Raw genomic sequence first — 13157 nt, 5'->3', positions numbered from 1 at the left:
CAGCATCTCTGTGGGTCTCGGTTTCCTCGCCCACTAAACATGGTGGGGATTCAAGGAGGGAGTTGAATCTGAACAGGTTCCCAACCTCTGCCATCTGCCCCACGTACAGGCCCCGGGGAGACGGAGGGCCTTTCTCTGCCATGTCTGATCTCTGGGAGCTCTTTCTTATATTATTTAAAAAAAAAAAAAAATCCCAAGTCACGTAGTAGTAGCACGCACTGGCACATGCTTGCAATGAGTCCAAAGCCCGGCCCCCCCAAGCGCCTCTGCCCAGTACTACCACCTGACTCAGTTTCCCTATCTGGAAAGCAGTTGTAACCGGACAGGTGCCCCCTCTGGAGCTGCCCACTAGGCTGGGGAGACGGTGCCCAGCAGAGGGCGCTCTGAGTGTGACCTCCTGGCCGGGGCTCTGGGGAAAGGCACCCAGCCAAGGAAAATTCTAGTGGAAAAATCGAAGAAAGGATTCCAGGTTTATGAGTCCCAGACTTTGAAAAACAGAACTGCTGAGTTGTCTCCTGAGTTAGGGGAAAAGAACACCACAGCCACCTCAAGATTTCCAGGAAACAACTTGTGAAGGCTTTGGCCGAAGCTGGGGAACGGGGGAGGCCTGGTTTGGGAAGTGGGAGACGGGGTGGGCGTGTGCCCCTGGGAGCGCCCCGTGAGTGGCAGGTCTTCCTGGGCAGCTCTGGGGGTGGGGTTACGTGACTGTGGGTTTACCTGTGCTTGCATCCATGTGCATTTGCTTGCCCGTAGGCAATCCCACAGGACATTCTGTTAGGTGATGAGGACGCAACAGCAAATAAAACACAGCCCCTGAACTCAGAGCTGGGTTTACCGAGAGGTGCAGAGCAGCCGGCATTCCAGTTCAGTCACAGGTTTCCCTGAAGGCTCAGCAGGTGAAGGGCCTACCTGCGATGCAGGAGACACAGAAGACGTGGGGTTCGATCCCCAGGTCGGGAAGATCCCCTGGAGGAAGAAATGGCAACCCGCCGCAGTGTTCCTGCCTGGAGGGTCCCGTGGACGGAAGAGCCTGGTTGCAGAGTTGCAGACAGCTGAACGACTAAGCACGCAGCACCCGGAGGTGAGTGCGCAGCTAACACCAGGCAGCCGCCAGCGACGCGGCCCTGGAGACCGCGGACGCTCAGTCTCCTTAGCGGGAAGGTGGACATCCTGGGAGACAGCAGGCGCGTGTAAACGTTGGGTGACTCCCACCGGTTGTGCACAAGGCCTGCACCTGGATAAGCACATGCGGTGTGTGCCGTCCCAGCGAGCTTCGTGCGGGGCATTAGCTCACCTGCTCAGGCCGCGTGTGTGATGTGCCAGGCTCTACCAGAGGCTGCATGTTGTGGCCCTCAGATACGGTTTGTGAGGATGCTCATCCGGTTAGGGTTTGGCTTTGGGGAGCGTTCTAAAAATCAAGCTATTACACATAAAAACCCAGATTTACAATTTCTCTAGAAGCCTTGGAAGATCTGGCCATCCTGCAAGCATTTGCATGTGTGTGCCTGTATGCCACGGTTCTGCTGCGCAGAGATGTGTCCTTTCCAGGAGCACCCTCCCCCCTGGCCAGCCTCCAGGCCTGTCCTTGGAGGGACTCCAGGGTGGCTTGGGCGCGCTCGTGTGCAGACACGTTCTCTGTGAACGGAGAAGCAGGACCCGGCGAGAGCTGGTGCCAGGCCCTGGCCTCCCCAGGCAGCTCCGGTTTCAGTAATCAGAGGGGCTGGAGCGGGCTGAGGGCCCTCCCCACGGCCCTCTGTCTGTATAGCTGGACGCTGCTTACAGAAGAGAAGCAACCAAGGACGGAAGCCAGACGGACTAGCTTTTCTTGTGTATTATTTGATTTTGCGTCTTAAAAATTCCTGCACTCTAGCTCCAAAATGCTTAAGGCAATGATCTCTGCAGAAAATGTGGCTAAATGTCTATACTATGGCTCTTCTAAAAATGAGCAAATAGATTCGTGGTAGAAGTGAAAACTGTTAATTACATTTGCGGAGCCACAGATGTGAAAGACAGAATGGATGTTTTCCTAACATTCCTGGATCCTCTTTAGATGGCCAATCAGCCTCTCTTAATAGATATTTACTCGGGCGGGAGACAGAGGCTGAACACGAGGGGCCTACAAAGACGGGTACACCCTGCTCTCTGGCCCTCGGGAAACCCAGTTTGTGAAGAGACAGCCAATGAGAAATGAATGCAGAAACAAGAAAGGATGGGGGTATAACAGGCATCTGGGGACAAAAGACGTCAGAACATAGAGGAAGATGCCTCTGAAACTCTGACTTAATGTGCAAGCTCTTTCCCCAACCTGAGCCCCCGTTTCCCCCCTTTTAGACAAGAAGCTCAGAAGAGATGAGTAAGCATCAACTCCATGTGTTCACGATCCGAGCCCTGAGCTTGGGTGTCCTTTGAGGGAACACAGGTGCAGCCCTGGTTCATAACCCCTAATTCCCTGCCCCATTTTCTTGTGCTGTAAATTCATCTAGCTTGAGCTCTGAAAGAAATTCGTCAGGTTTTTCACATTTCTTTGTCTTGAAAAAAAAAAAGAAATGTGTCTGGAGTCCAAAAATATGACTGGAGTCCAAAAAGACCAGGCACCTGGTGGAAGCTGCTAGCCTCCATTATAGACGTTCCTGGTCCAGCTGGGAAGCAGCCCCTCAACAGGTAGGAGAGTTGCACCCCTTCCCCAGAACCAGGTTTGAATGGCTAAAGAATTTGCCCTGAAGGATTGCGCTGAGGTCATTCTCCCACTTTGCAGATGGGAAAAATGAGGTCCAAAAAGGGAACAGAGTTTCCCCACTGTCCTGAAATCAATGTCAGAGGCAGGTCTCCTGATTCCTGAGTAAGAGCTCTGCTCACACACTGAATTTTCTCTCTCGGGTTGAGTCGTCAGGACAAAGTGAGATAAGGACCCCCAGGCGTATCCCTCCTCGGGCAGATGTCAACTGCTTTGCAGCTAGAACATTGAGTCATCCCTGTTCCGCTCGAGCCAAGAGCCTGGGAAACCCACCCTCTCAAAAGCAGGAAGGAAGAGCGATAATTCTGTAGCCCAGCAAAAGGCCTTGGAGGTCTGGGCATCCACCTTCAGAAGCATCTTTGTAGTTGTCAAGAGTCCCTGAAAGAGGTTTTGACACATAGCAAAACCACATTTGTAGAACAAGGCACCCGGGTGGCCAGAGATGGTGAAGAGAAGCAGGAGGTGGACTATTTCAGACCCAAAGCTGTCTGCCTTCCTCATCGTTGGCCTCATAAGAGCTTGTCGACATCAAAGGGGCTATCCGCCAAGCTCTTTGCCTGGAACACATTATCATCCCTGTGAGAGTCATTGGTATCCCCATCACAAACTGGAATCTCCATGGCACTCTCAAAGCGGCCAGTCCCACAAATAGTTGGGAAACCCCTGGGGACGGCTCTGGGGCCTCCAATTCAAAGGACTTCTGAAGTGCATTGCTTCTTTGCTTAAAATCTGGAAGTCTGTTGAGATAGGAAAAATCGCCAGGCATAGAAACTTCTTTCAGAGAAGAACCCCAAATTTCTTATCAAATTTTCACTAGAATGCTATTTCTAATTTCACAACACCCTAAAAAATCAGGCCAAAGATACGTAATATTTTGTGACGATGGTGAGATCATCATTAATGATTATTACCTCAAGTAAAAATGATTATGGATGGTGTCTTGAGTATTAGCCATTGATTGAACAAATGTTTATTGATTGCCTCCTCTGTGCTGAATCAGGGAAAAAGACAAAGAAATCAGACACAGCTTTACTTTAACACCTTTAATTCATTTAATTTCTTATATTCATATAATTCACAAATTATAGTGGTTCAGGAAAAAAAAACCTGTAAACAAGCATAGTTTATAAATTGCCACTTATAACAAGTATAGAAAGAACAAGATGGAGAGTAACAGAAGGGAACTTAGGACATTTTAAATCATCACATCAAAGCAAAGAAGGTGTCCTATAGGCTAAAGGTTAGTTTTACAAGATCATTTGGTAGATTGTTTCATTGTTGATATCAGCTGTGTATGAGTTACCATGGGGAAGTGCTTAAGTTGGGTTGAGGAACTCAGGACCCTTTGATCTTCTAATCTATCAGTACTAGATGACTGATAACCTGTAATCATCTGTCTAATTAAATTTCCTGGTCCAGGAATCAGAAGTTTTCAGAGGAGGTATAGATGATGTTAGCAGGAAAGCTGTTCACTAATTGTTTTTACTAAAGACAGGGACAGGGACAAAGCCTGCAGCTGGCATTGAAAAGAAGGAATATAGGGGCAAGAAGGGGAATGTCTGGCATTCATGAGTAGAGGAAGTAGTAGCCCATTCTGGGCCCCCTGCTTCAAGGGTTGACAAACAGAAACAGGATTGTCCCTAGCAGTCCAGTGGTTAAGACTCCGCTTCCACTGCGGGGGCACAGGTCTGATCACTAGTCAGGGAATCAGCATATACTTAATACGCTCAGTCACGTCCAACTCTGCTGCTTCCCCAGTGACACGGTGATAAAGAATCTGCCTGCCGGTGCAGGAGACACACGAGATGCAGGTTCGATCCCTAAATCAGGAAGATCCTCCGGAATAGGAAATGGCAACCCACTCTAGTATTCTTGCCTGGAAAATTCCATGGACAAAGGAGCCTGGCAGGCTGCAATCCCAAAGAGCTGGACATGACTGAGCTCCGCCCACCCCCCACCCCCGCACACACACGCACATGCACACACACAAACAGAAGCTGCATGAATGACTGGCATTAGGAGAATGGACACCCGGTGCATTCACCTCTAGGAGCCAGTTGTCATGAGACCAGCAGCCGGGTCTGCCTCATTTACTGCTATAATCAGGGGCCTGGGTTCTGGAAAGGAGAAAACAGTGTTCGCACCTCTTCTCATTGATATCAGTAAACGGAACGAGGCACATGATGTGCTCAGATGAGAGCAGTTCACAGTAAGTGATGCTAAATCAAGTGTAACTGCTGATATTGTCACTGCTATTTTTACCAGGACCACCAACCTCAGTCCTCCAAATGCTTAGGTTCCAATCTTGTCCTGCCCTCCCACCACCTGGAAGGCTAATGACCCTGGCAATGTAATCTCTTCCTCCTCCGATGCCCATCAGGACTATGACACCTGGAAAGGCTCAGTTGTTGGGGAAAAAAAAGCTCGAACCGTTGGGACAGTAGAGGCAAGCCAGCTCAGGAGAGAATCCCAGTTTCCACCTCTGGGATCTGGGAGTACTCGTTAGATCCACCATTTTGAAACCATGTTCCTAGAGCCTAGAGGTCAAGATGCCCAAGGCACAGACTCCTAGCTGTCTGCTTCGCTTAACGGAAGGTCCCTGCTTCTAGCTGGTTTGTAGGCTTGGGCTCTGGGCTTCTCATGTAGCAATAGCGGTAAAGAACTGGCCTGCCAGTGCAGGAGACACAGGAGACGAAGACTCGATCCCTGGGTTGGGAAGGTCCCGTAGAGGAGGGCGTGGCGAGTCACTCTGGTATTCTTGCCTGGGGAATCCCAGGGACAGAGAAGCCTGGCAGACTACAGTCCACGGCGTCACCAGAGAGTTGGACACGACTGAGGCGACTTAGCATGCTTCCTTGGGCTCCAGGTGGAAAAGCATTTGAAGGCAGTCTCACAGCTAATACAAGTTTTCAGATAACCCACGGCATTCCACCCAGGTCATTTTCCACTTAAAAAACAAAAACAACACAATGGACTATAATTTGTTGAATTATTGCTTAAGCATTCATTTATTTATCTACTCTCCCCCAAAACTGCTTTAGTTACAGGGAGAAAAACACACACACACACAGATGTCCTGACCCCTAGTCCAGGGCTCGTTCCAAAATATAAATATATCCTCCAAAATACCTATGCAGGTTTCAGCTGGGGGAGGCAGGGTGCAGAGAGAAGGAAGACACAGCTTCATTCCAGTACTAAATTGTCAGCGCCTTGTCAATTTTCGCCATTTTTCTATTCTACCTCTTAGAAGGGATGAGAAGTCTCTCCTCTAGGAAACAGGGCGGCCAAGGAGGTGATCAGACACTCAGGGGGCTTGTCACCCGTGCTCTACCATCTTCAATGCAGAACGGCTCAAAAAACTTTAATTTTCCAGAGTCCTCCTAACTATTCCATCCTTAGCTCCCTACAGGAGCCACTAGCTTAAAAGGCTACAAGGCTAGCAGGCAACCTCAAGGTCAAGAGTCTGACAGCTGAAGGACTGGGGGAAGACTGGAAAAGGGAAACCTTCTGGCCGCTCTTAGAGTAAGCAGAGCAGATAGGGATGTGAGAGGCAGGCTGAGGCTCAATCACCCCCCTACTTCCCTGTGTGTGCTTCTTGTTCCCAATCGTGGCCCCAGGTTCATACCGCCAGATCTTACGCCTTAGCCACATGCACTACTTTTCTTCTTAAACTTATTTTTGGAATTTTTTTTTTTCTGCTGGGTAGAGATGAGTGGTCTCCAAGAGGTTTTTATTCCTCTCTGAGTCACGTTCAGCCTCACTGGGCTCCGCTTTCAATTTGCCGCACCCTGATGGCTCAGAGGTCCCCTGGTGATGCCCCCTCTATTTCAAGAGCCCCCAAAAATAAGTCGAGTGACTACAGATAAGTTTTTGGTACTTTCCAAAATTAAACTATTTCCCTTGGTAAATTTCCACCAAATGAGCTCATTAATCTGAAAACAGGATGTGGCACATGAAGAGAGTAAGGTCAGGTTGACTGCTCACTTACGCTGGCTTGGGGCAGAGAGGAAGGGGTGGGTGGGACAGAGATGGGACCACAGAATGGCTTTTAGAGGCCCCGAAGCCTTTACGGATTGCACTGGGAATCAAGGAGTTTTTAAATCAGAGACTCCAAGCTCTAAATCCTTTTCTCTTAGAATTGAGAGTGACCACAGAAGCCACCTCCGGTCAATGTCCCACAGATTGCCGGCCTGGAGGCCCCTTAGACCCTCAGCCTGTCTGCAGGCAGCTGTCTCCCCTCCAGGACGGACTGGAGGCCCTCCTTTCTCCGGGGGGACGGTCCTGCAGCATCAGCAGAAATTGGGAGTTCCGTGCCAGGTGAGCTAGAGGCTTAAACACATCCCAGGTTAAAAACAAACCAAACCAAAGAGGTAACACAGTTCCCAACTCCAGTTGGGTGTCAAGACAAAAAAATGAGACCCTAATACGTAGAGAATATAATAGATGGCTCTGAGTAACGAAAACAAAACCAGCCAAGTAGGCAGGCTCACTCGGTGCCCAGCTAACAGTCCTGCAGATATTGATGGAGGGGCCTTTATCAAATTCGCAAAAACAAAGGTTGTATATTTAAACAAAAATTCTATCCCAACGCTAAATATCATAATTATTTTAATTGATATACACAAAGTTCATAGGGAATAAGTGATCGTGCGCGCGCGCGTGTGTGTTTAGACAAAACTAGTCTCGGTTCCTGAAAACACCCAGTTTTGTGGAAGCGCCGAGCGCTCGGAAGCGCTTTGTACATCTCTTGGCTGGTTGCGTCTAACTCAGTAAGCGCTGAGCTCGGATCTCCGCAGGAACCCGAGGGGCTAAGACGCGGCTGTTGCCACTGCTTGCGGCAGCCCCGCCAGCCCCCCGCAACGAGGGGCTGCAGGCAGGCAGGGGCCGGGATAGTTCGAGTCCCAAGTCTGCATTCGTTTATTCCGCGAATACTTCATACTGAGTCCCACACGTGTGCCATGAACTCGTGCGGGGAGGAGAACGGAAGCAGGTCTGTTTTCGGTGCAAAAACAGACTGCCACACCTTGGTTCCCACCCCGAGCCTCAGTTTCCCCATCGGGGAGCGCTCGCCCCGCCCCCGGGGCCTCCTCGGGAGGCGGCTCGGGCTGCAGGAACCGGCCCCGGGCCCGCCCTCCCCGGCTTCCGCCGCCGGGGCCAAGTCCTCCCGCCACCGGAAGCTCCGGCCGGGCCGCCGGGAGGAGGCGGCGGCGGCGAGGTGGGTGCCGCGCGCCCCGCCCCAGCCCGCCTGCCCCGGGACTCCGCTCCCCGCCGGGCGCCCCAGGTGCGAGCCTCCCCGCGCGCCTCTGGGACCTGGAGTCCGGGCTGCCGAGCCCTGCCCGGGACTCCTGCCCCCTGCCCTGCCCGCGGGCCCGGCGGCTGCTCTGCGGTCGCTCATCCTGGACTAGCCCGGGCCCTGGTCGGCTCGCAGCGCTGCGCACGCATCTCCAGATGCGGCGGGTGGAGACGGCAGTCGCCCGCCCTCTGGGGGACGCACGAACCGGGCTGGGGGGCTCGAAAAGGCCGTCTGGCCTCCCGGAGCCAGGCCGCGGGGACTGGGCTCCGGTGGGGGGGCGCAGTGGGATCGCAGAGCCAGGAATCCACCCATCCCTGGGGCAGCCCACGGGGACTCCCGGGGGGAAGTGGTCTAGTCCAGCTGCGCCCCGAGAGACGAAGGGAAGGCTGGGGAGACGCGAGTGCGCAGCGCCGAGAATCCTCGGAAGAGAAGGGGGTCACGGAGAGGAGGAGCAGCCGGAGAAGTGCGGGGGTGTGGGTGGGGAGCACGGAAGGGGTGCGGGAAGCCCCAGCAAGGAAGGGAATTAGAGAGGAGGCGCCCGGAGGCGTGGCATGGGCTGGCCACGGGACTAGGTGGATAGACAAGCCCCGGGCATTGGGCAGCCTCGACTGGAGTGAGGAAGCGGAGCACCCGTGTTGACAGTATTTTCTACAAGTTCAGTTCAATTGAGGAGAACGTGTAGATGCTGGAGAGGAATGTGGAAAACGTTTCAAAGCACCGCGTGTGTTTAGAACACAGGGATCCGGAGTCCCCATTCAGTATCTGTGAGCCCTTAGGCAAGTCACTGAACTTCTTGGAGCCTCAGTAAAGTGGGGATGAAGGTGACAATACCTGCCTCATAGGGTTCAGGTGAAGATGAGATGAGATGTGCCTGTAAAAACACTTAACACGGGCACCTGCTACTTCTCACTTTTAATCATTAGAGCAGCTTGGGCGGACGTTGAGGCCGATAGGAAGGAGCTGGGAGGCAGTGAAGGCAGAGGAGAGAGAAAGGGACCCAAGAACTTGGGCAGAGAGAGAAATCTGGGATGCCTGTGCCAAACCAAGGGAAGGAGGGAACAGCTGGGGATGCAGAGAAGGTGGCAGGTTTGGGGTGTATGGTTAAGTGAGTGGCTTTTGGACTGTCTTTCTCTGAAGCAACCTTCAAAGTCATTTGCTGAAAGGGCCAGGCCAGGGCTGGCCCGGGTGAAGCTGGAGAACCTGGTTTCCGCTGCAGCAGTAGCGGAGCATGCCTTGCCCCTTTTGCCAGCAACCCCTGGCAGACTCAGCATCGTTCCAGGGAAGGTGGGCAGTTGACTTTACTAGACTCAGAGGATAACATCTGACCTACCTTGCCCACTTGTGAGGCTCAACTAAAGTTGATGAATGTGAAAACACTATATATGTAAGCATAATTTACCATTTTAGTCTCTTTTCCTGATCTTGAGGAGCTGGAAGGGCCGCACCATCAATACCAAAGCCTTCTGAGCACTTCACTTGGGCTGTGCACCATGCCACGCTTTCACCCACAATCTCATCTGGTTATTTTGACAGTCAGGTGAGGCAGGTATTAATATTATCCCCATTTTGCAGATGCAGAAACTGAGGTGCAGAGAAGTTACTGACCTTGCCCCAGGACCCAGAGCTAGTGAGTGTTGGACTCAGGACCCCAACTGAGATCTGTCAGACCTCAAAGCCCGTGATTTGAAACTGCTGTGAAAGTTGGCGTGAGCCCTAATAGCAGCCTGCAGGACAGAAGGATGTGGAGGGATTGACTGTCTTTTCCATGGGTGCTGTGCTCAGTCACTCCGTCGTGTCCGATGCTTTGTGACCCCGTGGACTGCAGGCCACCAGGCTCCTCTGTCCATGGGGATTCTCCAGGCAAGAACACTGGAGTGAGTTGCCATGCCCTTCTCCAGGGGATCCTCCCAACCCAGGGGTCGAACCCAGGTCTCCCGTATTGCAGGTGGCTTCTTGTCCGTCTGAGCCCCCAGGGAAGCCCGTCTTTTCCATTTGATAGATGAGAAAACAGAGGCTAGAAGCTCAGCCCTCCCTCCTGGGCTCTGCAGGCTCCACACTGCCTTGCTCTCGCTTCCCCTGAATGGGAGGAAGAACACAGAGCTTGGAGTCGCACACACCTGGCCCTGATCCTACTCTGCCACGGGTGCTGTGTGACTTCAGACCAGGCATCTTGCTTCTCTGTGCCTTTACGTGCCTGCGAAATTCCCAACAGCTGGCTCTAAGGAATGTTGCCCGGGGCACAGGAGGTGTGCCAGGAGCCATGCTTCCTACACTGCCGAGGATCTGCCTCCCACTTGACTGCTGAGACCAAGTCTCCATGACCTTCTATTTATTTAGACCTTTGTTCTCCTCAGTGCCAGGAAGTGGTGGTGCCTGACCCGAGTCTGTGGCTACCTATGATTTCCTGAGTGGGGCCGTGGGGGTAGGGCCCTGAGCAGTCCATGGTGTCATCACCGTGCTGATGAAGAATGCCCCGGGCAGGGCTGGGGCCATCAGGGGCCTTCCTGCTGCCCCTGGTTACCGTGGCCATGGGGTCCTGGAATTTTAGTGCCCACAGAAAGCTTGGAGACGCCCTGTTGCAATTCCTTTTTAAATTTTTTACAGACAGGGTAACCGAGACCCACTGTGAGGAAGTGACTTTCACCTCCTCTGGATGGGGCAGAGCTCATACGCATGGAACTTTCATTTTTGGACCTGCCTCCAGAACCCTGGGGATTTCCACTAGAGTGGTGATCACCCCCACCGAGAATCCCAGACTGCTCGGAGGGCCCAGGGAATACAGACGAGTCAGGGACTGGAGCTCTCTCTGCCCCTGGCCCTGGGGAGGAGGTGGAGGAAGCCAGCCGCAGCCTGAGGTCCCCCGACAGGGGAAACTCTGAACTACCGTCCCTGAAAGTCCGCGATGCGGTTCTTCTCTCTGTCTGACTTGCTCTTTACCTCCCTCTCACTCGAAAGAATGACTGGACGCTCCTGGAGCCTGCAGTCACCATCCAGGGGATTTTTTGCACCGCAAAGGGTAATTCCTGTCTCATCCCTGCTGTGACTCAGCAGTGACGTCGAACCATACAAGCCAGCGAGAAGATAAAGGCATCAGCCGCCCGCGTATCAGAGCGGGTGGCCCAGCAGAGCACACCGCTTCTCCCAGCACAGACCGCGGGGCTGGGCCCCTGCCCCGAGGAGCTTGGACCAGGCCCTCCACCCCCGGGCCCGCCTGGGACCCCAGGATGGCCTCTGGCTCGGCCAGCAGCCCCCGCCCGGCCCCCGATGAGAATGAGTTCCCCTTTGGGTGCCCCCCCACCGCCTGCCAGGACCCCCCAGAGCCCGGGCCTGTCTGCTGCGCCGTCTGTCTCTCTGAGAATGCGAGGTGAGGGGTCGGAGGAGAAGGGGTGGGTGGGGAGGAGGCGCCGGGGAGGGACTCCTGATGGGAGGCGAGGGCGAGAGGACCCCTGGCTCTCAGGCAGGTGCCTGCATCTCTCTGTCCTCAGCTTCCCTGATACCGCCCCGTCTGACTTCTGGCGGAAGGAGGAGACACAGAAAGCCCTCCGCTCCCTCTGCGGAAGGCCGTCGAGGGAGGCAGAGCCTCTGAGCCCACCTGGGCTAACTCACTTACTATGTGGCCTGTGCGCATGGCTTAATGTCCCCAAACCTCAGCGCCCTTGTCAATAAAATGCCTGTAAAGTGATTTTCTACCTCCTGGGATTGTTACAAGGCCCAATCAATAACATTCCAAAAGATTCTTATAATAGGGAATTTATCTGTAAACTCCTGGGTAAATGACAAACTGCTGTACAGATGTATCTCCTTCCACAGTCTCACCCATCACCTCAGACTGCTGAGAACTCTTCTAAAGGGGACAAAAGTATCTAGTATATTATTGTCTGTTCATGTATTATATATTTATATGTGTATATTGTCCCTGTTCAGCTGCTAAGTCATGTCCAACTCTTTGCGACCTCATGGACTGCACCACACCAGGCTTCCCTGTCCTTCACCATCTCCTATGTATTTGTATATACATACCTTTATATTTTATATTGTATACAAATACCTTTATATTTCCCTGGTGGCTCAGAAGGTTAAGAATCTGCCTGCAGTGCAGGAGACCCGGTTTCGATCCCTGGGTTGGGAAGGTCCCCTGGAGAAGGGCCTGGCAACCCACTCAAGTATTCTTGCCTGGAGAATCCCGTGGACAGAGGAGCCTGGCGGGCTATGGTCATGGGGTTGCAAAGAGTCAGATGCAATTGAGCAACGAACACACCTTTATTTATAATACATGCTTTTAGCATACGTATAAAAATATACATATATAACATACACCATATATATTAAAATGTGTATATTATAAATAATTCAGAGAGGTGTGACATCAATATGATCATCAGAATCCCACCTTATTATGCAAGTATTATGTACCAACTGTGTGCCAGACACTCTTCAGAAGAGCCTTGGGAAGGTGGACACTGTTATCCTATGAGGACAATGAGGTCTAATGGAGAGATGAGGTCAGTTTCCTAGCAGAGGTGTTCTTAAACTGCCATACACCCCCAGCGTGACCTTTGCTGGGGACTTTACAGGTTAGGGAGGTGGGAAACTTCTGAGGCAAACTTGAGAGGTTCAAATGCTTTGACAAAGGAGAAGGCTGAGAGAAAGAGAAGAGAGAGGTGATGGTAGAAAGGGAAGAAGGGGCGGGGAGCCGAGCTTGACTGGTCTCACCATCCTGGGCTCGCCTCAGGCTTTTGCAGTGGGGCTTGTGGTTTCCTTACCTCTTCTTCCAAAATGTGGCAGGGGCAGGGAAGGGTCCCAGGTCTGGCCTGCGTCTCTCTCCCTCAGCCCACCCCTACGTCCTCTGAGACCTCGTTCTCCTCCCTGTGAAATGGGCCTGACCAGGGGTGCTCGCTGGGGGTCAGATCACTTTGCAAAAGCATGTAGGCCCATGTGTCATCTCATTCAGAATCTGACACCCACTTCCTGGTTAGGCATCTCAGGCTGGGTGTTCTTGGAGGCCCCTTCTTATTCTGAGAAGTCATCTGTAATTACTAAAAATAAGAGACCAGAATAAAACAGAGGAATCTGCAAAGAACTAATATAGTACACACCCACAATCCCTTACCTGAACCCCTAGGGTCGGAT

At 52.5% G+C, this 13157-nt stretch overlaps 1 protein-coding gene across 8 annotated transcripts in view; it reads left to right on the top strand.

Annotated features, from left to right (window-relative positions):
• The first annotated feature begins 827 nt into the window (after positions 1-827).
• Positions 828-13157, top strand: part of TRAF1 (TNF receptor associated factor 1) — a 30472-nt gene continuing 18142 nt past the window's right edge. The window contains exons 1-3 of one of the 8 annotated variants that reach the window (XM_043453506.1): positions 7867-7949; positions 9600-9901; positions 10632-11391. In XM_043453506.1, coding sequence (XP_043309441.1) covers positions 11252-11391 — 140 coding nt within the window. In that variant the 5' untranslated portion in view covers positions 7867-7949; positions 9600-9901; positions 10632-11251. Of the gene's footprint in view, positions 1082-7824; positions 8016-9599; positions 9902-10631; positions 11392-13157 lie in introns of those variants that run through there. The other 7 variants (XM_043453505.1, XM_043453500.1, XM_043453501.1 and 4 more) reach the window with 7 other exon arrangements.

The sequence above is a fragment of the Cervus canadensis genome, chromosome 30 (assembly GCF_019320065.1).
Source record: "Cervus canadensis isolate Bull #8, Minnesota chromosome 30, ASM1932006v1, whole genome shotgun sequence".
Lineage (NCBI taxonomy): Eukaryota > Metazoa > Chordata > Mammalia > Artiodactyla > Cervidae > Cervus > Cervus canadensis.
The sequence above is the reverse complement of the archived record's forward strand: the minus strand, read 5'-3'. Positions and strand labels throughout refer to the sequence as shown.